General features: G+C 43.0%; 1 protein-coding gene across 3 annotated transcripts in view; it reads left to right on the forward strand.

Moving 5' to 3' along the window:
• The window catches only part of usp24 (ubiquitin specific peptidase 24), a 187,091-nt gene that overhangs the window by 138,348 nt on the left and 22,250 nt on the right, over positions 1–26,493 (forward strand). For 2 of the 3 annotated variants that reach the window (XM_072574455.1, XM_072574456.1), the window contains exons 52-60: positions 2,613–2,708; positions 5,812–5,915; positions 11,713–11,826; positions 13,733–13,829; positions 19,040–19,156; positions 20,198–20,287; positions 20,735–20,837; positions 25,790–25,890; positions 26,274–26,390. In XM_072574455.1, coding sequence (XP_072430556.1) covers positions 2,613–2,708; positions 5,812–5,915; positions 11,713–11,826; positions 13,733–13,829; positions 19,040–19,156; positions 20,198–20,287; positions 20,735–20,837; positions 25,790–25,890; positions 26,274–26,390 — 939 coding nt within the window. Of the gene's footprint in view, positions 1–2,612; positions 2,732–5,811; positions 5,917–11,712; positions 11,827–13,732; positions 13,830–19,039; positions 19,157–20,197; positions 20,288–20,734; positions 20,838–25,789; positions 25,891–26,273; positions 26,391–26,493 lie in introns of those variants that run through there. The other variant, XM_072574457.1, reaches the window with a different exon arrangement.

Below are 26,493 nucleotides of genomic sequence, written 5' to 3' on the forward strand. Positions count from 1 at the left end.
GATGTCTTTTAAATGTTGTAATTGTATCAGCCGCCACCATTTCCTTTGGCAGCTCGTTCCCATATTCGCACCACCCTCTGCGTGAAAAAGTTTACCCTTACATCCTTTTTATATCTTTATCCTCTCTCCTTAACCTATATTCTCTAGCTTTTAACTCCTGTATCCTGGGAAAAAGTCCTTGGCTATTCACCCTCTCCATGCCCCTCATGATTTTAAAAACCCCTGCTTGAACAAGTTTAGATTCGATTAGATTCCTGACAGTATAGAAGCAGGGCCTTAGGCCCAACAAGTCCACACTAACCCTCTGAAATGTAACCCACCCAGACCCATTCCCTACCCTATATTTACCCCTGACTAATGCACACAATACTATGGGCAATTTGACATGACTAATTCACCTGACCTGCATATCTTTGGATTGTGGGAAGAAACCGAAGCACCTGAGGAAACCCATGCAGACACAGGGAGAATGTACAACCTCCACACAGACAGCTGCCCGAGGCGGGAATCGAACCCGGGTCCCTGGTCCTGTGAGGCAGCAGTGCTAACCACTGAGCTATCATGCTGACCTTAAGTCCCTTTTAAATCTTACCCCTCTCACCTTTAAACTCTAGTTTTGGACTTCCCCATTCTGGGGAAAAGACCTTATTTATTCACCCTGTCCACGTCCCTCATGGTTTTATAAACTTCTATAAGGTCACCCCTCAGCCTCTGAGGCTCCAGGGAGATTAGCTCCAGTCTTCTCCCTGTACCTCAAACCTTCCAACCCTGGCAATATCCTTGTAAGTCTTTTCTGAACCCTTTCAGGTTTCACAGCATGGCAAGGAGACCAGAATTGCACACAGTGTTCCAACAGTGGCCTAACCAATGTCCTGTATATCCACAGCATGACATCCCAACTCTTATGCTCAGTGCACTGACCAGTAAAGGCATGCATACTAAATGCCACTTTCACTAACCTATCTTCCTGCAAATCCACCTTCAGGGAACTCTGAACTTGCATTCCAAGATCTCTTTGTTCAGCAACACTCCTCAAGACCTAACCATGAAGTGTATAAGTCCTGCTCTGATTTGCTTTTCCAAAATACAGGACCTCACATTTATTTAAATTAAATTCTATCTGCCAATCCTTGGCCGATTGGCCCAACTGATCAAGATCTTGTTGTACTCTTGAGGTAACCTTCTTCACTGTCCATTACACCTCCAATTTTGTGAAATCCGTAAACTAGTTGTGGCATCCCATTGGAGGTGACAAATGATGGCTTACAATTCTTTGGATACAGAGGCTGATAAGTAGGTGAGGGATAGTATGTAAGGACCAAGGATGTTACGGAAGGGAAGTGAGGAGTTGGAGATAGACCAAATGCATGTGAAGGCAAGGTGAACATGAGAAGCAAAATTGATAAATCTTTCCAGTTGAGAACAAGAGAAGGAAGCCACACTGATAATTTCATCAGTGTTCTGGAGAAAGTTGTGCAGAGGAACCTGAGCAGATCTGAAACAAGGAATGTTCCATTTACCTCACAAAGGCATAGGCATAACTAAGGCCCATGCTGGTACCTATGCCCATATCTTTGCCCTGCAGAAAGTGAGAGGAATTACAAGGAAGAAATCAATTATTTGCTAGCTTTCCATGACATGGAATGCTAGGAGTATCCTTCGCACCACTGAGCAGTTGATGATTGAAAATTATGTTATGGCCAAAATGCCTACAAAATTGTTAAAGCTGAAAAAATGATTAACTTTACTGCTGTTGAGCTGACTGTCTGCTTTAAACTTGGTGAATGTGCCAGCCTTGAGTGTTTGTGTGCAGCCTTAACTGATATCAGAAACTACCAAAACGTGACCGAGAATGTGCTGTGGTTTGTTGCCAATGTTGTTACTGTACAGTCGTCATTCAGATGAGATAAAAGTAACTGCGAGGTTTATTTGAGCGACAGAGGGATAAGATAGAATGTTGATGTATTAATTTGTAATTTTTCAGTTGGAAATTTCACCTATGAATTTTGTCCCCAAAAATCCAAATTTTACTTGAAATCTATTGTACTCATTTAGTAACATGCTTTATTTTCTTCCAGATATTTCACTATTTCAGAAAACCTAACTTAATTTATGTCCTCATTAAGGGTGAAGGATAATGTTGGGAACTTATTAGAATTATGCAGAAAGCCCTTGACTGAACTGTTACTGATACTAGTGTCTATGCTCCTCACAAGCCTCCTTCCAAATTGGACATGTTAGTTGCTTTCACACTTTGAAAGCATTTTTAGAATGTACTTATTGATGTTGTATTCCTTGTATGTCATTCTGTTTATTGAGTGTGCACAGAGAAAACTATGCGTCAGGTCATTAAAAGTGGATTGTCTTTTCAGCTTCCACATGCCTAATTCTAATCTTGTGTAAGGGGCTTGGGAATAACGTTGAAAAAAAAGAATTTCCCTGAAAAGATGCACCCTATTTGTGTTTGTGTTTATTAATCGTCAGTTACAACAAGAGCTGCATAATTTCCAAACTCTGCATCAGTTTTTGCATTGGTAACTGGAACGCTTCACATTATTTCTTCAGTGGAAACATCTATAACCATGTAGTCTGTGTCCTTTTGTCTCTATTAGATGGTACGAGATGAGAACCTGAAGTTCATGAAAAACAGAGATGTTTTCAACAGTGACTACTTCAATTTCATGCTTTCCTTGATTTCACTCAACGCAGTGAGTGTCTTTTCTGTGGTCAGGTACTGTTGGCGATTTGTCTGGTTAGCTGTCACACCCAAAATAAATTAAATCCCGTTCACCTACCCATTATGATTCAGATTTCTTCCCAAAAACTTTACAGTGCAAAATGTTGTTTTCATAGGCAAGTCCATGGTTATTATAAACCCAATCCATGTTTGAAGTATAGGCAGTAGTGTGCTGAGAGAAACTTAATGCCCTTATACCATTAAAAGGCAATGAAAATGGCATGTCATCTGTATCAGAAACAACACATTGCATTAAGATTTTTCTTTTGGTTTAGCAAATAAGTACCCGAACTTAAGTTTGTGTGGTGATTGTAATTGGTTTCTGGTGTTCAATTTTGTTTATTTATGTGATGTGGTATTGCTCACTAGTCCAATGCTTAGTGACCATTCCTGGTTGTTTTTGAGAAGATGATGGCAATGACTTCATGAGCAGTTGCAGTCCTTATGCAAATACTGCACCTTCAAGCCATTCAGTGCTGTTCAGTGGTTAAGCAGACCACAAGGTGCTGTTTTTGTGAAACTAAATGAAAGAACTTGCAAAGAAGCGTTTGCATGTCCAGGTTTAACTGTTCATTGCCCTTCACCTGAAGTTGCAATAAAGTTTGTTAACAAATAACAGCGAGCAACATTAACATCACTATTATTTATATCAGTATAGAGGCCAATACCGTCCTTAATTGTCACCATTCCTTTAAAACCTTCGAAAACAAGTATACCAGCATTCACGGTCCTTTACAGCATGTACTTGGCTTAGTTTTCCCGAAGCAAAAATGGCACCATATGCCTTTAGTTCCCCTCTTGCCAAAACTGCAGCTGTTCAAGTAAACTGAGGATGGAACTAAAATTTATTGTACGTGCCTCGTAGTTCATGAGCTGCCTTTTCCCCATCCCTCCAACCCCACAAAAACCTGTCAATCAAAACCAAAACACAAGCGAACTGGTGATTGAGAAATACTACTAATGTCATGCATGCAACTCTAGTTCTTAACTCCTCCATTGTCAAATGAAGCAGTCTTACAACTTTATCACTGAAAACATCTGGGGATCTTGAAAAGAACGGTAGATCTCATTTAAATATTATTACTTAAACTGCACTTTTAATTCATCTTGAAAAAAATACATTTCTTATAAATTGCAATGACTTGTGTCAAACCTTGAGCCCAGTGTTCGGTTATGATTACAATGTGTATTGTGTTAAATCTTTGCTGAAGATTTGTTCCTCTGGTTACAATTTTTGTTAACCCAATGGGCTTACAAACAACAATCCCTTCAGAAACATTTAGTGATATCTCAAAGTGGCAGATCTGTGCAATGGACTTTATTAACCATAAACCTACATGTCATATTTGTGTTCATTCAAAGGTTAAAAAATGTATCCTCTTCTGACTGGTGGCAGTAGAATTTTAAGATTGCATGAGACATGTAATCTGCTGCCCCTGGTTTTCCAGCACAAACTCAAGCCATTGGCTGCAAATTAAATGTGAAATTATCCAAGCTAGCAAAGGCCAGTTTAATGGGAAGACTGCTGCTGCTCTTAGTAAATGTTGGTCATGTCGTGTTTGACTTATAGTGCGAGTGCCTTAAATACTCCTGTGGCAGTCCAAAGTGTAGCATGAGTTAAGTCATATAGTTTAAAAAGGTAGTGGTAAAGTGTCTTCTGTTGTTTTCCTGTTGGGGGTTGAACATTATTTGAAACAGTGAAACCATAACATAAGAATGCATTTTGTAACACTTGAAGCTACAATTTCCTTCAACAGAATGCAATTTAATGAACATTGATAAAAGGCTAAGAATCTTGAAGTCCAACATAAATAGTTTCAGCACATTGATGTCACTTATTAGTTACTAATAATTGCGATTAGATTAGATTAGATTAGATTCCCTGTAGCGTGGAATCAGGGCCTTCGGCCCACCAAGTTCACGACGACCCTCCAAAGAGTAACCCACCCAATCCCATTGCCCTCTGACTCAAACATTTTAATAGAAAGCGAGCTTCACTATCAATACTTCATTCGGAGACTCACTGAAGATGTTACCTAGTACGGTGACAAAACATCTGAAAATGAACCTTCCAGTTCAGTGAGCAAACCTGCGGTCAGAATCTCAACCTGAGCTACAAATCTTCTCAAAACTTGCTCTCATGATTTTATAAACCTCTAAAGGGGAACCCCTCAACCTCCTACGCTCCAGTGAAAACAAATCCCAGCATAATCAACTGTTCCATCTAGAACCCTCCATTCCTGGCAACATCCTGGTAATTTTTTTCTGAACCCTCTCCAGTTTAATAATGACCTTCCTATAACAGAGACTAGAACTGCACATACTACTCTAGATCCTGTCCTGCGGTAAGGGTCACTCGACCCGAAACATTAACTCGTGATTTTTCACCACAGATGCTGCCAGACCTGCTGAGCTCTTCCAGCAACTTCTGTTTTTGTTTCTTATTTACACCATTTGCAGGGCTTTCAGTTTTTATTTTATTTGTTGAGACAGAGGTTAGCCTACTTCTTGGGACCTTACTGTGTGAAATTAGCTGCTGTGTTTACTACACAATTATTTTTGAATTCCAACGACTGTTGATTAGTTGTGAAGCAAGTGGAGACAATCTGAGACCACGGTCAGACTTTCATCAATGTAATTTTTTCCCCTGTTTAACCTGTGTATGAGTTCCATATTTTGCTTGTATCTGCAGTAGCAATTAGTCAACTTTTAAAACAAAAAATAAAACTTCTGATTCATTGAAACTAAATATTTAAATTAATCAAAGTATGTACATAGTTCTTGGTGGGCATTACATCCTGTGCATGCCTTGGCCAGTGTCATTAACCAATGCTGACAATAAATAGTGATTAAGCTGTAAAGCAGGCAGACTGCTCAAGGAAATCCATCTTTGCTTGTTTAAACAAGTATCAGCAAATTGTCAAAAGCTGAACAAGAAATGGGGGCTTGTATAAGCACAGTGCTTTTTTACTCCTGTATCACTTCGAATCTAGCTCACTTGATACTTTAATTCCTAAAATTTTAACTTTCTTACAATTTAGTTTTTATCATTCTGATGTGCTTTCTCCCTGTAGACTAAACTGAAACACCCTATGTACCAGACCATGGCGAAAGTCAGCATGAAACTAGCTATCCAATTCCTCTTCCAGACTTATTTGCGAACTAAGAAAAAGCTCAGGTATGAAAATGAACTGAGAACATTAATAATTGGAACTGATTTAATGGGTGTTTAACACGAAAACTGTTCAATCACAGATGTCTGTTTATTCTCATCCGGTATTCATCCAGTGAAGGGGTCAGCGTTTGGTAATTTTTTTTTGCTCTCATCTCAGGATGTTGTTGCTAGTTATGGCACTCCTATGTTCTGCTAGTTTATTCAGCTGGAAGATTGAACTTGAGAACTCCTGGTCTGTATGAATCAATGCTACATTGGTAAATCATCCAAGAACTCCACTTTATGTTCCTCTGTCCCCAGTGTGATCATATTCTGAAATCTATGTTCATGCATGGGCTGTGGAATTGGAACTATCTCAATTATGCAATTCACTTAAGCCTGACAGTTGGAGAATTGTTTTTGACCAACAGGTCTGATCTTGCCATCAGCATCATAATGGTTTAACCTGCTTTTAAAGGAATGTCAAAAGGAAAACAAATTTTTAATCTCTCTTGAATTGGATTTTCATTTCTTGAACACAGGAAAACAGAAGATGTGCTTATATCTTTGTAGTTGGTTATCTGGCAGATCATCCCAAGCATTGTCACTCCCTGAGTAAATACTTTTTCTTAAGATCTTTTTGATGTCAGTTTTCATTAATTTGTGTGAATGCCCTACTGGCCGAATTGTTCTGGTTGGAAAGCTAGTCCAAACTTTTCCTGCCACATTCAGTAATTAAATATGGAGATGCACATGGGCAGTTCAGACCACAACATTTCAGAATTGTGGTTCATAATTTTATGGAAAGCTAGGAAAATTTAACAATTTAGCTTGACAGAATGCTACCAGTCTTAAGTATATTACACACACTATCTTCTGTGAGAACTCCAAAGATCTGACTTGCCTAAAAATCTTATTTTAGATCAGATTAGATTACTTACAGTGTGGAAACAGGCCCTTCAGTCCAACAGATCCACACCGACCCTCGGAAGAGCAACCCACCCAGACCCATTCCCCTATATTTACCCCTTCACCTAACACAACGGGCAATTTAGCATGGCCAATTTACCTAACCTGCATGTTTTTGGACTGTGGTAGGAAACAAGAGAACCTGGAGGAAAGCCACACACACACTGGGAGAATGTGCAAACTCCACACAGACAGTTGCCTGAGACAGGAATTGAACAGTCTCTGGCGCTGTGAGGCAGCAGTGCTAACCGCTGTGCCACCATGCCATTCACTTTTAGAATAGAATAGAATTCATACAGTGTGGAAGCAGGGCATTCAGCCCATTGAGTCCACACTGACCCTCTGAGGGTGGAATTGAACCCAGGTCCCTGGTGTTGTAGGGCAGCACTGCTAACCACTGAGCCATCTGGCACACGATGTTTGTTTAATATTTTATAAGAATATATGAAATATGAGTAATAATAGGCTAAATGACCCATCCAGTCTGCAGCAGCATTGATAAAGATCATGGATGACCTCTTGATTCAACTCTGTTTTCACACCTGCTGTCCAATTTCCTTGATTCCTGGAGAGAGCAAAAGTCTTATCTAGCTCACCTGTGTCCTTGTGATCTGGGTTTCCCTGGCCAGGGGAAACAATCTCTGTCTAGTCTGTCAAGCTAAATAGTAAAAGCAGCATGTGATGGACAGGATTAAGCTATTCCATAACCAATGGATCAGATGTAAGCTCTGATGTCCTGCAATATCCAGTTATGAATGATATTGGACAATTAAACAACTCAGTGGAGAAGACTCCACAAATCTCCCCATCAACAAGACTACACCTCATTCTTAATTTGAAAGCAGAAACCCACTTTACTCTGTGCCACGTGTAGAACAACCTTTTTTAAAACTTTATTCATAGGATGTGGGCTTGGCCGATCGAACCATCGCAGTTGCCGTTGAGAATGTGTTGGTGAGCTGCCTTGTTCAACTGCTGAAAGCAGACAACATTGCTGGGGACCTCCAGAGGAGGTGGAAATGCATCATCCAATTGCTAATTCTGGCTCAAGCTTATCAAAAATGCTTCAGCTTTATCTTTTGCGTTGATAAGCTGGGCTTTCTCATCATTGATGGAGAGATGTTTGGAGCCTTCTCCACTGGTTTGTTTAATTATCCAATGCCATTCCTAACTGGATGTGGCAGGATGTCTGAGCTTACATCTTACCTCTGGTTGTGGAAAGCTTTATCCTGTCTATCGCATGCTGCATATCCTATTTAACAGTCAAGTAGTCCTGTATTGTAGTTTCACCAGGTTGACACCTCCATTTTTAGGTATGTCTGATGTTACTTTAGGCATGTGCTCTTGCACTTTTCTTTGAACGAGGATTGATCCCCTGGCTTGATGATAATGGTAGAGTGGGGGATATGATGGGCTATGATGTTATTGATTGCATTTGAATATGGTTCTACCGATGATGATGATCCAAGTGTCTCATGGATTCTGAATCTTGACCTGCTAGATCTGCTCAGTCTATCTTAGCTCAGTGAAAGTGCCATGTAACATAATGAAGACTATCCTCAAATTGAAGATGAAGCTACACACATTCATATAGCACAGAAACAGACCCTATGGTCCAACCAGTCCATGATGACCATAAATCCCAAACTAAATTAGTTCCACCTGTCAGCCCTTGGCGTATATCTCTCCAAATCTTTCCTATTCATGTACTTATCTAAATGTCTCTTAAACATTGTGACTGTAGCCACATCCACCACTTCCTCTGGAAGTTCAATCCACAAGTACTACGCTGTTTACTCTTACTGGCATTATCTTGGACAGATGTTTCTGTGGCAGACAAGTAATGAGGTTGAGGTCAAATATGTTCTTCCCTTTTGGTTCCTTCACCACCTACTGCAGATCTAATCCAGCAGCTGTGGCTTTTAAGACTCAACCTGTCTGGCCAGTAGTGATCCTGCCAAGCCAGTCTTGGTGATGGACTGAAATTCCTCCACCTGTAATACATCCTATGTCCTTGCCACATTCAGTGCTATCTCCAATGGTGTTCAACATGGAGGAGTAATGGGGTTTACAGTTTATGGTAAGCAGAAGGTTCCTTGCCAAAGTTTGAGCTGATTTCATGAGGCCCAGAGATGGAGTGCTCAGCACTCCAAGCCAATCTCCTGATTATGCCATCACTTTTACTGGATCTGTCCTGCTGCTGGGGCAGGGCAGATCCAAGGTTGGGTGTGATTTCTGTGACATTGTAAGGTATTATTATGCTGTGCATGTGACAATGTCAGACTGCATCTGGGATAGTCTGTGTAATAGTTCTCCCAAATTTGGAACTTCACCTCATAAGGAGGATTTTGCAGGATCAACAAAGCTAAGTTTGCTGTTGCCCTTGCTGGAGTCTAGGTTGATGCCAGTGGTCTATCTGATTTGTTTTTTTGTGGACTTTTACTGGTATGAAACAACTGAGTGGCTTGCTTGCCATTTCAGAGGGCAGTTAAGTGTCAATCACATTGGTCAATTGGTCTGGAGTGAGATATAGACCAGGCCAGGTAAGGATGGTAAACTTTCTGTCCCAAATAATATTCATCAATCACTTGAGTTTTTACATCAGTTGATAATGATTTCATTGTCATCACTAGACTTTTAATTTTAATACGTTCAAATTGATTTGGACCTAATTCCTCAGAGATCAGCTGGGTTTCTATATTGCAAGAGTAAGAACAGCACCATTATGCCAACATTCCAGGAACTAATCTCATAAACTTCCTTGGTTATGGAGATCAAAACTACACAAAGCAGGTGTGATCCCTCCTTATACAAGCAAGACGTTATTTTTTGTGCTCCATACCCTTGCAATAAGGGTGCACATTCGATTTGTCTACCTAATTGGTTGCTTCACCTACACACTAAAGTTCTGTTCCTTATACAAGTGCACGCAGGTTCTTTGAACATCAATATTTGCGAGTTACACACCCTTTCAAAAATATTCTGCTTTTCTGTTCTTCCTCCCATTATGAATAACTTCAAACGAATTTGTTGCCCACTTCTTTAATCAATCTAAGCTCTTTGCAGCACATTTGCTTTCAAAGTTCGCTGTCCCCACCAAGTTTTATACTACCTGCAAACTTGGATGGATTGCTCTTGCTTTCTTCATCTTAAATCTTTAATATGAATTATAAGTAGCTAAGGGCCTTTTATTTTAGATAATAAGAATATAAGAGCTGGTATGCAACTCAGACCCATGAGCCTGCTCTGCCATTTAATATGATCATGGCTGGTCTTATCTTGGCTTCAACTCCACTTTGCTGCATGTTCTCCGTAACCCTTCAACTCATTACTAATTAAAAACTATCTGCTATGTATATTTATGCAATGTTCCAGCATACACCACACTCTGGGGTAGTGAATTCCACAGATTCACGACCCTTTGAGAGAGGTAATTTCTCTTCTACTTCAAATCTACTATCCCTTATCCGATAACTCCGGTGCTTGTTCGAGATTGCCAAATCCTCTCTACATCCACCTTATCTGTCCCCTTTCACATCCAATATATGTCAACTAGATTTTTTTCCGAACTCCAGAGAATATAGGCCTAAATTGCTCACTGTCTTCATAAAACAGACACTTCATCTCTTGGAATCAACCTGGTGAACATTCTCTCCTGAGCTTCTGCCAGTGCAACTACATCCCTCCTCAAGTAAGGGGACCAAACTATGCTCCATCACTATTACTTCAGACATCTCCTCTACTTATTTTGTATGCCCTCCAACAGGAATGTGACAGACAGTGTGGCAGCCTCAGACTCTTGTGCTGTATTATTAATCCTGTACTACAGGAGGTAGTTGTAAGGTTGTTAGTGGGAGTAATTTTGGTTACTTGTGTTCTTTGGGCTTTAATTAGACATGAATGCAGCTTTCAGAGCAGGTGAAAAAAAATCTCTAAATGATACTTTCAGTTACAGAAAGTTTGCACCTAATATGCAGGCAGTAGATAGTCAGAAATACAACAAAGTGAGTCAGTATATTGAAACTCAACCCAACAAATCCCCGGCCCCCTCCTTGGGCATTGTGGCATTCAGTTGCATTCTGAATAGCTGCAAGTGCTAGAAATCTGAAATATATGGAGAAATGAAGCAATTTGTGACCTAAAATAGTCCATTTTGAAACATTCTTTCTTTGGATATAAGTATCGCTGGCAATTTGTTGCCCAACCATATTTGTTCTAAAGAAGATGTTGGTGAGCTGTTATCTTGAACTGTTGCAATCTGTGATCTACTTCCACGCTCCTGTTAGGAAAAGAGTTACTGGTTTTTGACGTAGTATGTATGCAGATGTTGTCTGGCCTGCTGAATACAACATCTTCAGCATTTTCTGTTTTGATTTTTTACTGTTACTACCCTACTGTTAAGGGAATTATTTCAAACAATAGCCAATTATTGCATTATGAAATTCTTCCTCATATCCTTATAAACTTTTAACTCATGTCCTCCAAAGGTTGAAAGAAAGAAGAGATCAATCATCTAAGTTGCATGGCCATTTGTAAATGTAACAAGAGATTATATTTGCACATCAGTCATGTTGCAACACCCTCATCTAGTTTCATCTAAATCTAAGGAATTATTGAGAAATGTTTCCACTAAATTAACTTTATTTTTCTCATTAAAGACTCTTGAAGTTCATAGAAACCTTTTGCATTTGGTTTTGTGTCTAGCTCGTGTTTTTACATAGACTGGAAGGCACTACATTTGCTCTTCTATGTATTGTAATAGTTTTGAGCTATCTGTTTAAAGTTGTGTTTAATTATCAATTTCGTGTGTTGAACCTTTCAACAACTGGAGATTTTTTTTTTAAACCTGCAGGATGGACACTGGAGAATGGATTACCCTCATCGAAAGGTTGCTTTCAAATAGTTGCGAGGCATGCCAGTGGCTGATTGAATTTTTGATTGGATCTGAGGGACGAGAATTAATAAAGTAAGTCTATAAAGCACAGGCTTGGAATTTTGGATAAAGCTGCTTGTTCTTTTTGAGTGACTATGAAAATAAATCCAGGAAGACCACAGAATTGGTACCTTAAGACAAACTAGTGTCTTTAAATTATAGGTCATCAGTTGCTGAATGACAAATCTTTTTAAATCCTATTGTTTCCAAGTTAGTTTGTGTCACTATGTTCTAAGGCTTTTATCTGGGTTTGCATGATGTTAATACAAGTATTATTGGACAGAGAGATTCATAATCTTGCTGTTTCTGATATTTAGATATATATGTTTATAATAATTAAGGATTTGACAATAATTCAGAAGAATATGTGAAGAATAATTGCAAGCAAAATCAAAGCTCTGGTGTCAGTGGTTATTACCTATAAATTTGTTAATCTCAGTCAGGATCAATAATGATTTCAGGAACTTTATTCCCGTATTAGCAGCAAAAACCATTACTTAGATGTTTTTTGGACATTATTATCACACTTAAAGGAGCCTGAATTAAATTTGCCTTTAAATATGGTAAAATTTATCCTTTTCATTTCTTTCTATTGAATGTGATGATCTAATTAATGTTTAAGTATATGTCTATAAATTAATTATTTCTGGAAGTATTAAATGGAGATTATTCAGTTACACATTTCATAGAGAATGGGTTTGTGGTGTCAGTATTCTACATTGACTCATTGCAGTCAACATATGCTTTCTAAAGAAATATTTGTCAAGTCATAGGGAAAGTGATCATTTTGACTTTGGGTTAAATGTCTGCTTCTGCTTTGTGGATTTAAATGTGAACATCAAAAGACTCGCCAATCTAATTGTCTAACAGTGCCAGGCTGAGTGGAAATCATCCTTGAAAATGTTGATCTTTGATTGGCTAATTAGTTTGCAGCATGACGATGGGCTGACATCAGCCCACCTATACGCAAGATTGTATTTTCAGTAAGGGGTGGGGACTGGATTTATGATTATACAGACAGGCTAAGGCATGTTATCAAATGAAATATGAGAAAGTATTCTCAGCTTGGCTTATTTGACATTTTCAATCCTTTGTTTCTTCCTACCTTTTGAACTGCTGCATTTTTAATTTCTCTACAACCAGGAGCATAAATGTTGCATTTTTCCTGATTCAGAGAATATCAGCAAAGATAGATATACATGTAAGCGAATGGGGACGCAATCAAATTTTATGCGCAGTGCCTTAACCTTAATACTGCATGGTGCATACTGGAGTGATCCTCAAAGACAAAAGTCGTGATACTTTTGACTCAGGGCATCCCAGATTTGTAATAGCACAACTAAAATCTCCTTTTACCCTGCAGTAACTATATAACTTAAATAAAACTTCAAATGAGCAGTCTTAACTGTTCCAAACGGAATCTGTCTGTCTTGTATTAAAAACACTGATCATAGCATTCTAATAGTTTTACAATTGAAAATAACACTGTGTGGATATGATTCTGGGACTTAAGTCAGTGAAGTGAAATTCCTTCTTATGTTACTCTCCATCTACCAGCCAGAGATTCAAAAGTATTTTAAGAATCCTTAAATTCTTTCTCAATTATAAACTTAGTTTGTACGAAATGTTGAAAGCGATACGGGAGGGACGTAGAGACAGAGTAAAATGAATGAGATTCGGAAGGTGGACAGTTTTCTTTAGTCATAGCTGCTGGCTCTTGACCTTATTGCATAGATGGCCTACTTTTCCCCACAGTGTGTATGCTGCTGCCCATTATATTCTGATTTTCAGAATTGACCTCTTGGTCTTCCACCACCATCCCCCGACCCCCTGCAATTCACTTTGTTTGGGGATGGTAGAGTTTGAAGGGAAATGGGGAGGATGAAGTAGGAAATGACGTAACAAAGTCCACTTTGATTTTTCTTACCTACACAACCAGGATTTTTCTTCTGGAGTGTTCTGTCCGGGAGGTTCGAGTAACTGTTGCTACTATCCTAGAAAAAGCCCTGGAGAGTGCCTTGCTTTATCAGGAAAAGGTTAGTAAATTACACATGTGGAATGTCTGTTTTTAATTTAGTTACAAAATAATTAATATGCCCATGTCTGTGTCAGCAGGTCATGCTAAATTAGCTCAGTGTTTGCTGTATGTTTAATTCAGTAAGTTAAAAGCTTCTGTTACTGACTAATTTCTTCACAATGCAGATAAGAATGAACCACTTATTAAAATGATTGATGGGAAATAATAAAAATGTACATTTTAATTTTGTCTCTTCTATCTTTACTGCAACCAATGATTTGTCATTTGTAAGTAATACCTGAAGAAAAGCATTGGAAATTGTAGTAAATTACATTTTTTTTTGGAAACAATTTAACATGAATATCAGTGCTGATAAATGGGAAAATCTTTCCCCGTCGTGGGCTGTACTAGTGTCAATATTCTTAGGTCAGGGTTGTTTGCAGGATAAAATTCCTTCTCATCAGCCTCATAATGCCTAAAATGTCAGTAAAACATTTGTTCATCAGGATTGAAAATAAAGCCAACTACAACAAGGATGCTAGATGTGTTGCAGGCAGAAAGATTTAATGCACCCCACACCTATGTTGTCTTTGAGAGTAAGAGTTTGCTGCGGAAATTTTCCAACAGCCAAAGCTATGTTTTTCTATGCATCACCAGCTCTCCTCACCCCTGTTCCAGTCAATAGGTATGCAGTGGGTTAGATGTTGAGAGATTGTGATTGGGAATCAACAGAAGGAAAGCCTTATGAGGACTGGAGGTCAATGAGGGGGAAGGTTTGGGAGAGTAAGTGAGACTGGCAAATAGTAGTCACTAAGTTTGGAAGGTTGTGGTGGTCACTACTGGAAGCAAGGCCAACTGTTCAGTGGTCTGAAATTTGAGATCCTGATGGTGCATGCAAAACAAGAAGAAAGGAATGTGTGCAGTTAGTGTGTATGTGAAGGACAACATCTTTTGCCAAGGCATTCGTGACAATCGTATTGTGATGAATGGAAATAAAGAGAAGGCTCAAGCAAAGGGCTTATTCCTGTGATTAAGTAGGTATTGATAGTTTTCACTACTGAGCAAATGAAGAACAGTAACAAAGAAACATAAGATTCTCACTGCTTAACACTATCTCTGTGCTCTGGTTTTGAATTGAAATTTGAATTGGAATTCTTTGGAGCAATGACATGCAGTTGGGCTAAGTAAAGACCAGCAGGACCCACAGTAGATTTGCTGAGCAAAGGGAGTATTTCCACTCATCCAAGTAGCTCAAAATGGGATTTTTAAAAAAATTGCCCACTGTTTATTCAGTATCTCTGGTGCTGCTGTTTAGATTGCTGTAGAAGTGGAAAAATTGGTCAAAGAACAAGATGCACATGGGTGTTCATGCATTTTTGAAAATGTTCAAAACTAGGTGCAAGATGCTACTTTGATTGTAAATTGATCAAAGATTGATATCAACAGTCATTAAGTACACCCATGAAGATTAATAAAGTGATAGCCATGCCATTGGTTCTGATTAGCTATAAGATGGGGAAGACAGAAATTTGTGTACATTGTGTCTGATTTATATTTTTAAAAATTGACAAGTCATTTCAGTGTGCCAAAGTTATAAGTCCATAAGAAATAAGGACAGGAAATGGGCCATTTGGCCCCTCAAACCTGCTCTGCCATTCTATAGGATCATAGCCGATTTGACATTCCTTATATCTACTTTCTGGCATTTTCCCCCGTAACACTTGATTTCCCTACTGATCAAGAGTCTTATCTATCTCAGCCTTAAATCTACATAAGGACTCTACCCCATAGTTCTCTCTAGTGAGGAGTTCCAAACTCATTCAGACTTCTGTGAGAAGAAATTCCTCATCACCTTAGTCTTAAATTGGCTTTCCTTTATTCTAACACTATGTTTACTGGTCCTTAACTCTCCCATGAAGGGAAACATCCTCTTAGCACTTACCCTGTCAAGTCCCTTAAGAATCCTGTATGAGATCCTCCTTCATTCTTCTAAACTCTGGTGAGCAAGGTGTCAACCCGTTTCGCCATTGTTCACAAAAACAATCCTTCTATACCAGGGATCTTCCTAATGAACCCGTCCGAACTGCCTTCAATGAATAGATATTTTTCCTTAAGTAAGTGGATCAAAACTCTAGATGTGGTCTCAGCAGCACCTTGTACAGTTGCAGTAAAGCTTCCCTACTCTTATATTTCAGCTGCCTTGCAATAAGGCCAAACCTTCTATTAGCCTTCTTGATTACCTCCTACACCTGTGTATTGGCTTTCTGTGTTTCATGTACAAGTACCCGCAAGTTTTATGTTGCATCTTTCTGCAGTTTTTTTTCTCCATTTAAATACTCTATTCTTTCGTCTTCTCTTCCTAAATGAACAGCTTCACATTTTCTCATGTGATCCTTCATTTGCCAACTTTTTGTCCACTTACTCAACTTAACACTCTGTCTCTGAAAAACTGTACACCTCATCGCCTACATTTCCACCTATTTTTGTGAAAGCTGTAAATTTGATGACGGTGTATTCATTTCCTTCTTCCAAGTCATTAATAGATATATATTGTAAACATTTGCCATCCCAGCACTGATCCCTGTGGAACCTCATTGCTCACAGGTTGCCAACCTGACAAAGAATCCCTTATCCCTATTCACTGTTTCCTACCCATGAGCCAATTCTCTATCCATGCCAATATACTATCTCCAGCACTGTGGGTTCTTATGACTTAACTTTTTGTGAGGTAACTTGTCGAGTGCCTTCTGGAAATCCAAACACTACACATCTGCTGAGTCCCCTGCATCACTCTGGATGAGATTTCCTCGAAAACTCTAATAAATTAATCAGACATGGTTTCCCTTTCGTAAGCCTTACTGACTCTGCTTGATTAGATTTATTTTTCAAATGTTCTACTATTACTTCCTTTTAAAAATTGATTCCAGTACTTTTCCAACAATAGATTTTAAGCTAATTGACCTACAGATACCTGCTTTTCACATCCCTCACTTTTTGAAAATGGGTGGCACATTAGCAGGTTTCCAATCCTCTAGCACTTCTCCATAATCCAACCAATGCAACTACTATTTGTGTAGCTAACACTTTTAGGATCCTAGGATATAAGCTTTTAGGGACCTTATCTACCTTTAACCCTATTAGTTTGTCTAATGCTACTTCTCTAGTAATGGTACGGCAAATTATTTTTCAACCAGCGTGTTATGAACTAGCACTCTTAATAAACTGGCAAAAATGATATATCTCAAATATCGTGAGGCTTACTGTATTATTCCATCCAAGTATTATAGTTTTTGAATTTATTTACGTCAATGTACTTGTTCAATTGAATGGCCACATTAAATATCAACTTCAAATCAATTTCTCCTCAAATATCTCAATCTACCACAATGGCCAAGTAGTCAGTTGAGAGTGAGTGAGAAGGCTGTCTGCCAATGAGTTTTATTTAAGATGAAGTTGCATTATTATTTAAATGATTTATGCTGTAAATTAAGTATAAAAGTGATCTATTTACCCCTTACATTATGTATCTATTACTTAGTGTTTACATTGATTATGCATACCTCTTGATTATCCAGAATATTTGATTAGCCAGCACGCTTCTGGTCTCATGGATGCTGGTTAATAAAAGTTTGTTGTACTTAATTCTTCCTCAGTATTCTTTAGTATTAAAGGGACATTTTCAGTATCTTGTACTGTAAAGACTGGTGCACAATATTTGTTTAACTCCTCTGCCATTTCCTTGTTCCCCATAACAGTCACCCGAGATTTATTTTCTAAGGGGCCTATGTTCGCTTTGACCTTTCCCTTTTATACATTTAAAGAAGCTCTTATTGCCAGTTTTTATATTCCAAGCTAGTTTGTCCCTGCAGTTTACTTTCTCTGACTTTATTTATCTTTTTGGACCTCCTTTGCTGGATTGTAAATTTATTGTGTTGTCAATGACTTTAGCCTCCTTTGTTTTTGTTTCAACTTAATACTGTCCTTAATTTCCTTTTGTTAGCTTTGGTTGGTTTATCTGTCTCTTAGAATCTTTCCTCCTTACTAGGATGAATTTTTGCTGAGAGTCATGAATTGCCTCCTTAAATGATTGCCACTGCTTGTTTACTATCATTCCTGCTAATCTGTCAGCCCAGTTCATTGTAGCTAACTGTATCATCACTTCATTGTAATTCTCTTTATTTAAGTTATCTTGTTGCTTCTGAACGAAGTTTCTCATTCTCAAACTGAAGATTAAATTCAATCATATTATGATCACTACTTCCTAGGCAATCTTTAACTCCAGGGTCTTTTATTAAACTTGCCTTATTACCTATTACCAGATCCAAGGTAGCCTGCCCTCTGGTTGGCTCTATAAAACGTTGCTCTTGAAAACTATCCCTAATGCAGTCAATGAAGTTGTTGTTCGAGGTACCCTTTCCAACTTGATTTACTCAACCAACATTAAGGTTAAAGTCTCCCATAATTATCGTTCTCTTCTTTTTCTATGTTTCCATTATTTGTTTTATAACCTTGGCCACAAAATGGCTACTGTTTGGGAGTCTATACACTACTCCTAATAATGTTTTCTTTCCCTTTTGTTTCACTTCACCCAAAAGGACCCTACATCGTTCGAGCCTAGATCATCTCTCATTTCATTTCTTATGAACAGACCTATCCACCACCTTTTCGATCCCTCTTGCCTCTTTGAAAGGTCAAATGTCCCCGAATGTTAAGTTCCCAGATTTGATCCTCTTGTAACCATGTTTCTGTTATAGCTATGAGGTCATATTCATTTATCTCTATTTGAACTGCCAATTTGTCTACCTTATTCCTAATGCTTAATTTATAAAGATACAAAGCCTTTTAAATTTGTTCTATAATTGAATTAACCTACATTTTTATGATTCTTATAATTTCTCAACCGGCCCATGCCACATTTTTGATATTGGAATGAAGGCCATCTTTATATATTTTCAGTCAAACTGTTCAGACGTGACATGCCATGAACCTGGGCCTTCTAGTCCAGAGGTAGGGACACTGCCACTGTACCTCAAGAGCCCTTACTGCCACGTTAATTGAATTCAGTGTGTCTGAATTCAAAGAAGCAAAGTAGTACTATGGAATGTGATCTTAGCAAAATGGTGATCTTTTGATCCTTTCCAAGTGACTTGTTCACCCATTTTTAACAACCCAGTGTCTATTTTAATTAAGTTGTTTGAATGTTTTTAATAAGATTGTTTGTAACTTCAGCTCAGAGGATTGGACCAGTTGTTGGATGTGCTGCTTTCTTTGCTTGACAAGGATGTCGCTGAGAATTGTAAAAATTGCTCCCAGTACTTCCTCCTCTTCAACAACTTTGTACAGAAGGTATAGTATGTAGTTGGTATATTTTAATTGTGCTAAATATAGACTATGCAAACTTGTGACATAATGTTAGGTTTTCAGTGTTGGAGAGTTTATGTGCACAAAGGCAAAACTAGCCGTAATTGAATAATCAGATTGTCGTTTCACCCAGTTGGAATGTAACTTCAGATTGCTAATGACGGAAGAAGTTTAATTTTGGTAACTTGCTGAGCATGTTATTACAACCTACAAGGTTAAAATAAAGTCTGGAATTAAGAGCCGAATGGTGACCATGAAACCCTTGTCAACTGTTGGAAAACACATCTGGTTCGCTAGTGTGTCATTTAGGGAAGGAAACTGCCATCCTTATCTGGTCTAGCTATATAGAAATGTGGGTCAAGAGTGTGGTGCTGGAAAAACACAGCAGGTCAGGCAGCATCCGAGGAGGAGGAAAATCAACATTTCGGGCTAAAGCCCTTCAGGAATGAAGGGCCTTTTTCAATTTTCCTGCTCCACACCACACTCTTGACTCTAATCTCCAGCATCTGCAGTACTCACTTTTTGCCTACACAGAAATGTGGTTGATTCTTAATTCCCCACTGAGCAATTAGGGCTGGGCAATAAATACTGGCCTAGCCAGTGATTCCCATATCCTGAGAATGAATAATTAATAATAAAGCTTACAACTCTGAATCGGGCTCCATCTCTTTAAGTAAACTTTGATCCACAATGTTTTGATACCTTAAGAACACTGACTAATTTCAGACATGAAGGCTTTTATTTAAGTCCCTTTCTTCTTGTCTCCTTCCCCAACATTTTATTTTTGCATGTCAAACACGTTATTCATTAAGTCAATGTGAACAACATGTACAGAAAAAATAGAATTAAAGCTACAAATTTCAGGGTTTCTTTTTTGGAACTTACCCCTTTGAATGGATTTCCATCTAACTCTTGTGACTTTGAGCATGTAATTCTGACTCGCAGATGACTTCAAGAGGTTCTTTCACTTATTTGACCTGTGAACTATTGAGTAAATTGAACTGTTTGTGATATCTTGTCACTTAGGGTTTCAAGGCATGCCAGCTACTATTCAAACACTCTGCATTCAAACACATGCTTTGTTTTCTTTTGGGCCCATCAAGGCAGAACAATCAAGTAAGTATAAGGTGCTTTTTTAAAAAAATGCTTCAATAAAGTTCTGCAGCCTCAATTATGGGGTGTCACATATTTGTAACTGGTATCCCTTAAATTAGTCTGTCAAGTAATCACTAGTGTAATCAATCTAGTCATATAATAATTGTCCACTTTTCAAATGATCCCTTTTTTAAGCCATGTATTCAGTGATCAGTGGCATTGCTTTATTGTGTTTACCTAATTATGTTTCATAATCTTGGCTGAAGCAGAAAAATCCTAAGATTTATAGTTTTCATTTATGTAAAATATATCTAAGAATAGAAGCAGTACTCCTATTTAGGTTTTTTTGTGTTAGGCTTCCAGCATCCATAATTCTTTGTTTTTGTAATAGTTAATATTTTGCAATGATATGAATCATTTCAGGTTGTTTTTACTGCTCAGCACTCAATACATTATTTTTTCTGTCAGAATCGGCGCTGGAGCTCAGCACAGGCCAGAGAATTCTGGTATCTCCATATCACTTTGGCATCACTAGTCCTACACACTGACATTTCATCTCTGATGACTATTGGTGAGTTGAGTTTTCATTCTTTTAGAGCACATGCGTCCACCATCAACAAAATATCTCCAAAAAATAAAGCAAATATTGTGGATCTCTGTAGGTCTTTGCACTTCCATGTACGTGTCAGTTATTGTGTGTGCACAGATAAGGTAAAGGTGACAGGGAAGGATTATGACCCAAGGAGTGGAATTAAGACTCTCTCTGGGATCAGGTAAAATGAGGCATTGAGAATAGAATGGAGACGGTTGTTTAGCAAGTCGACAAAGTGACTGACTGTTAATATGGTTGGGAATCTATATGATGCATGAAATGGTCTTCAGATCCACTTATTTCCTCGATGAAGTGTTTTTTAAAATTTAGTATTAATTTTTCATTTGCTCCCTTTGATCTCAGATAATTTTGCACCATTGTCTATTCTTTAAGCAGGGGAAGGGAAGTTAAAATACTTTCTACAGGGAAACCTCGATTACCCAAACCTGATGGGTGGGCACTATTTCGTTTGGATAATCGATTATTTGGTTAATCGATTAAATATCTTTCCGCCGGGGCTCGGACTTTTAAAAGTCTGCTCCCTGTTCAGGAGACTGCAGAAACACACAGCGCATGAGACACTGTCTCCTCCCGCCCCCATCCAACGCCTCCACCGCCCCCCAAATCCATCCAAGCCCACCCTCCCCATCCCCATCCCTGTCCAGCACTGCCCCGGCCCCCCATCCCAGTCCAGCACTGCCCCCGATCATCATCCCCATCCAGCACTGCCCCTGTCCCCTTCCAGAACCGCCCTCCCAATCCCCATCCCCATCCAGCACTGCCCCCGCCACCCCCATCCCCTTCCAGAACCGCCCTCCCAATCCCCATCCCCATCCAGCACTGCCCCCGCCACCCCCATCCCCTTCCAGAACCGCCCTCCCAATCCCCATCCCCATCCAGCACTGCCCCCGCCACCCCCATCCCCGTCCAGCACCGCCCTCCCAATCCACATCCCCATCCAGCATTGCCCCTGCCCCCCATCCCAGTCCAGCAAAGCCCCGCCCCCCATCCCCATCCAGCACTGCCGCCCCCCCCCCCCCCCCCAATCCCAGTCCAGCACTGCCCCCGCCCCTGCCCCTCCATACCATCCGTCCCAGTCCAGGACTGCCCCGCCCCCATCCCAGTCCAGAACCGCCCTCCCAATCCCCATCCCCATCCTGCGCTGCCCCTGCCTTCACCCCCCACCCACATCCCCGTGCAGCACTCCCCACCCCCCCCATCCCCGTCCAGCACCCTTCCCTCCCCCAATCCCCATCCAACACAGCCCCCGCCCCCATCCACATCCAGCACTGCCCCTGCCCATCCAGCGCAGCCCTTTTCCTCCAATCCCCATCGAGCACTGCCCCCGAGCCCCCCATCCCCGTCCAGCACTATCCCTCTCCCCCCCCCCCCCCAACCAATTCCCGTCCAGCACTGCCCCCCCCCCCCCCCCACCAATTCCTGTCCCGCAAAGCCCCTGCCCTCCAATCCCCATTCAGCACTGCCCCACTCCTCAATCCCCATCCAGCACTGCCACTGCCCCCCCCATCCCCATCCCCATCCAGTACTGCCCCCGTCCTCCCCATCCAGCACTGCCCCTGCCCTCCCATCCCTATCCAGCACTGCCCCTGAAACCCAATCCCCATCCAGCACTGCCCCTTCTCTCCCCCCCACCCCCATCCCCATCCAGCACTGCCCCCGAACCCCCATCCCCATGCAGCATTGCCCCTGCCCCCCCATCCCCACCCAGCACTGCCCCTGCCCCCCCATCCCCACCCAGCACTGCCCCTGCCCATCCAGCACTGCCCCTTTTCCTCCCAATCCCCATCCAGCGCAGCCCTCTTCCTCCAATCCCCATCGAGCACTGCCCCCCATCCCCGTCCAGCACTGCCCCTTTCCCCCCCCCCACCAATCCACGTCCAGCACTATCCCTTCCCCCCCCAACCAGTTCCCGTCCAGCACTGCCCCTTCCCCACCCCCCTCCGCCCCCAACAATTCCTGTCCAGCAAAGCCCCTGCCCTCCAATCCCCATTCAGCACTGCCCCTGACCCCCCCCCATCCGCATCCAGCACTGCCACTGCCCCCCCCATCCGCATCCAGCACTGCCACTGCCCCCCCATCCGCATCCAGCACTGCCACTGCCCTCCATCCGCATCCAGTACTGCCCCTGCCCTCCCATCCCTATCTAGCACTGCCCCCGAACCCCCATCCCCATGCAGCATTGCCCCTTCTCTCCCCCATCCCCACCCAGCACTGCCCCCGAACCCCCATCCCCATGCAGCATTGCCCCTGCCCAGACCCCCATCCCCATGCAGCACTGCCCCTGCCCCCACATCCCCATGCAGCACTGCCCCCACCCCCCCAACCCCATCCAGCACTGCCTCTACTCCCATCCCTATCCAGCACTGCCCCAGCTCCCCCAATCCCTGTCCAGCACTGCCCCAGCTCCCCCAATCCCCGTCCAGCACTGCCCCAGCTCCTCCCATCCCTGTCCAGCACTGCCCCAGCTCCCCCAATCCCCGTCCAGCACTGCCCCAGCTCCCCCAATCCCCATCCAGCACTGCCCCCGCCACCCCCATCCCCTTCCAGAACCGCCCTCCCAATCCCCATCCCCATCCAGCACTGCCCCCGCCACCCCCATCCCCTTCCAGAACCGCCCTCCCAATCCACATCCCCATCCAGCATTGCCCCTGCCCCCCATCCCAGTCCAGCAAAGCCCCGCCCCCCATCCCCATCCAGCACTGCCGCCCCCCCCCCCCCCCCCCAATCCCAGTCCAGCACTGCCCCCGCCCCTGCCCCTCCATACCATCCGTCCCAGTCCAGGACTGCCCCGCCCCCATCCCAGTCCAGAACCGCCCTCCCAATCCCCATCCCCATCCTGCGCTGCCCCTGCCTTCACCCCCCACCCACATCCCCGTGCAGCACTCCCCACCCCCCCCATCCCCGTCCAGCACCCTTCCCTCCCCCAATCCCCATCCAACACAGCCCCCGCCCCCATCCACATCCAGCACTGCCCCTGCCCATCCAGCGCAGCCCTTTTCCTCCAATCCCCATCGAGCACTGCCCCCGAGCCCCCCATCCCCGTCCAGCACTATCCCTCTCCCCCCCCCCCCCCAACCAATTCCCGTCCAGCACTGCCCCCCCCCCCCCCCACCAATTCCTGTCCCGCAAAGCCCCTGCCCTCCAATCCCCATTCAGCACTGCCCCACTCCTCAATCCCCATCCAGCACTGCCACTGCCCCCCCCATCCCCATCCCCATCCAGTACTGCCCCCGTCCTCCCCATCCAGCACTGCCCCTGCCCTCCCATCCCTATCCAGCACTGCCCCTGAAACCCAATCCCCATCCAGCACTGCCCCTTCTCTCCCCCCCACCCCCATCCCCATCCAGCACTGCCCCCGAACCCCCATCCCCATGCAGCATTGCCCCTGCCCCCCCATCCCCACCCAGCACTGCCCCTGCCCCCCCATCCCCACCCAGCACTGCCCCTGCCCATCCAGCACTGCCCCTTTTCCTCCCAATCCCCATCCAGCGCAGCCCTCTTCCTCCAATCCCCATCGAGCACTGCCCCCCATCCCCGTCCAGCACTGCCCCTTTCCCCCCCCCCACCAATCCACGTCCAGCACTATCCCTTCCCCCCCCAACCAGTTCCCGTCCAGCACTGCCCCTTCCCCACCCCCCTCCGCCCCCAACAATTCCTGTCCAGCAAAGCCCCTGCCCTCCAATCCCCATTCAGCACTGCCCCTGACCCCCCCCCATCCGCATCCAGCACTGCCACTGCCCCCCCCATCCGCATCCAGCACTGCCACTGCCCCCCCATCCGCATCCAGCACTGCCACTGCCCTCCATCCGCATCCAGTACTGCCCCTGCCCTCCCATCCCTATCTAGCACTGCCCCCGAACCCCCATCCCCATGCAGCATTGCCCCTTCTCTCCCCCATCCCCACCCAGCACTGCCCCCGAACCCCCATCCCCATGCAGCATTGCCCCTGCCCAGACCCCCATCCCCATGCAGCACTGCCCCTGCCCCCACATCCCCATGCAGCACTGCCCCCACCCCCCCAACCCCATCCAGCACTGCCTCTACTCCCATCCCTATCCAGCACTGCCCCAGCTCCCCCAATCCCTGTCCAGCACTGCCCCAGCTCCTCCCATCCCTGTCCAGCACTGCCCCAGCTCCTCCCATCCCTGTCCAGCACTGCCCCAGCTCCCCCAATCCCCGTCCAGCACTGCCCCAGCTCCCCCAATCCCCGTCCAGCACTGCCCCAGCTCCTCCCATCCCTGTCCAGCACTGCCCCAGCTCCCCCAATCCCTGTCCAGCACTGCCCCAGCTCCCCCAATCCCTGTCCAGCACTGCCCCCGAACCCCCATCCCCACCCAGCACTGCCCCTGCCCCCCATCCCCATCCAGGACTGCCCCCGAACCCCCATCCCCATCCAGCACTGTCCCTGCCCCCCATCCCCATCCAGGATTGCCCCCGCACCCCCCCCATCCCTGTGCAGCACTGCCCTTGCCCCCCCATCCCTGTGCAGCACTGACCCCGCCCCCCCATTCCTGTCCAGCACTGCCCCCCACACACCCAATCCCAGTCCAGCAGTGCCCATCCCCCAACCAACCCCACATCCCTGTACAGCACTGCCCCGCCCCCCCTTCTCAGTCCAGCACTGCCCCTGCCCCCCAACCTACCCCCCATCCTCATCCAATGCTGCCCTGAATTATTTCCTGATCTAACTAAACTGAAAAACTCTCAATACCAGAAATCATAAATACACAGGTTTTACTAACTTGCTTTTCTAAGTTAAATGGCAACTGCTCCAAATGTGGATATTTCAATATTGAGTGCAAATTCTTCATTAAAAATAAGTTATTCTGTTTTTCACTTGCTGTATGCTTGATGTTTGAGAACTAAAAGGATTTATATTTGCTAAGAAAATATTTGTTTTTTTGATCAAGATCCTGGACCATATAAATGGCATATGCCAACCCCACAGGTACCTTTGCATCAAGATGTGGAAACGCTGTTCAGACCTGAAGGACAGGCTTACCTGCTTGAGGTATTTATTGTATTCTCTTAAGGAATTAGTGCAGCCTACACTTTATGATAATACACTGTATGGAAGGTAATTGATATTTAAATTGGTTAGTATGTGTATATCTAAAAAAGTAGAGAAGGAAGGCAGACATAGATGATGAATGTCAAAACAACATTCTGCAATCCATATTATTTGGGATATGCATCATCTTAAAGCCTTGATACACAAGGACATTCATGCCTTTCCAATTGTAAAGTGCAAATTCCCTTGATGAATGGATCAAAGGGGATGATAAAATTCATGCAACAGGAAAAGGAAGTATAAGACATTGTTCCGTGTAATTTGTAGTAAGTTGGAAGGATATGAAAAGTGTTTAATTAATTGGTGCTTTGCGATTGCTTCAGGTTATGTATGCTATGCGAGAGCTGACCGGATCTTTGTCAGTAATCTCTGATATGGTGACTTACTGCTGTTTCTGCAATGAACACTTCTCCTTGGTGCAAGTCCTACAGATAATTAAGGTAAATTACATGTCTTTGGAAAGAGCATTTGCTCTTTCAGCATTTTATTTTGCTTCTGTTACACAGGAGAGGAAAGGATATCTGTGATTCAAAATGGAACATC

The sequence above is a fragment of the Chiloscyllium punctatum genome, chromosome 7 (assembly GCF_047496795.1).
Source record: "Chiloscyllium punctatum isolate Juve2018m chromosome 7, sChiPun1.3, whole genome shotgun sequence".
Taxonomy (NCBI): Eukaryota; Metazoa; Chordata; class Chondrichthyes; order Orectolobiformes; family Hemiscylliidae; genus Chiloscyllium; species Chiloscyllium punctatum.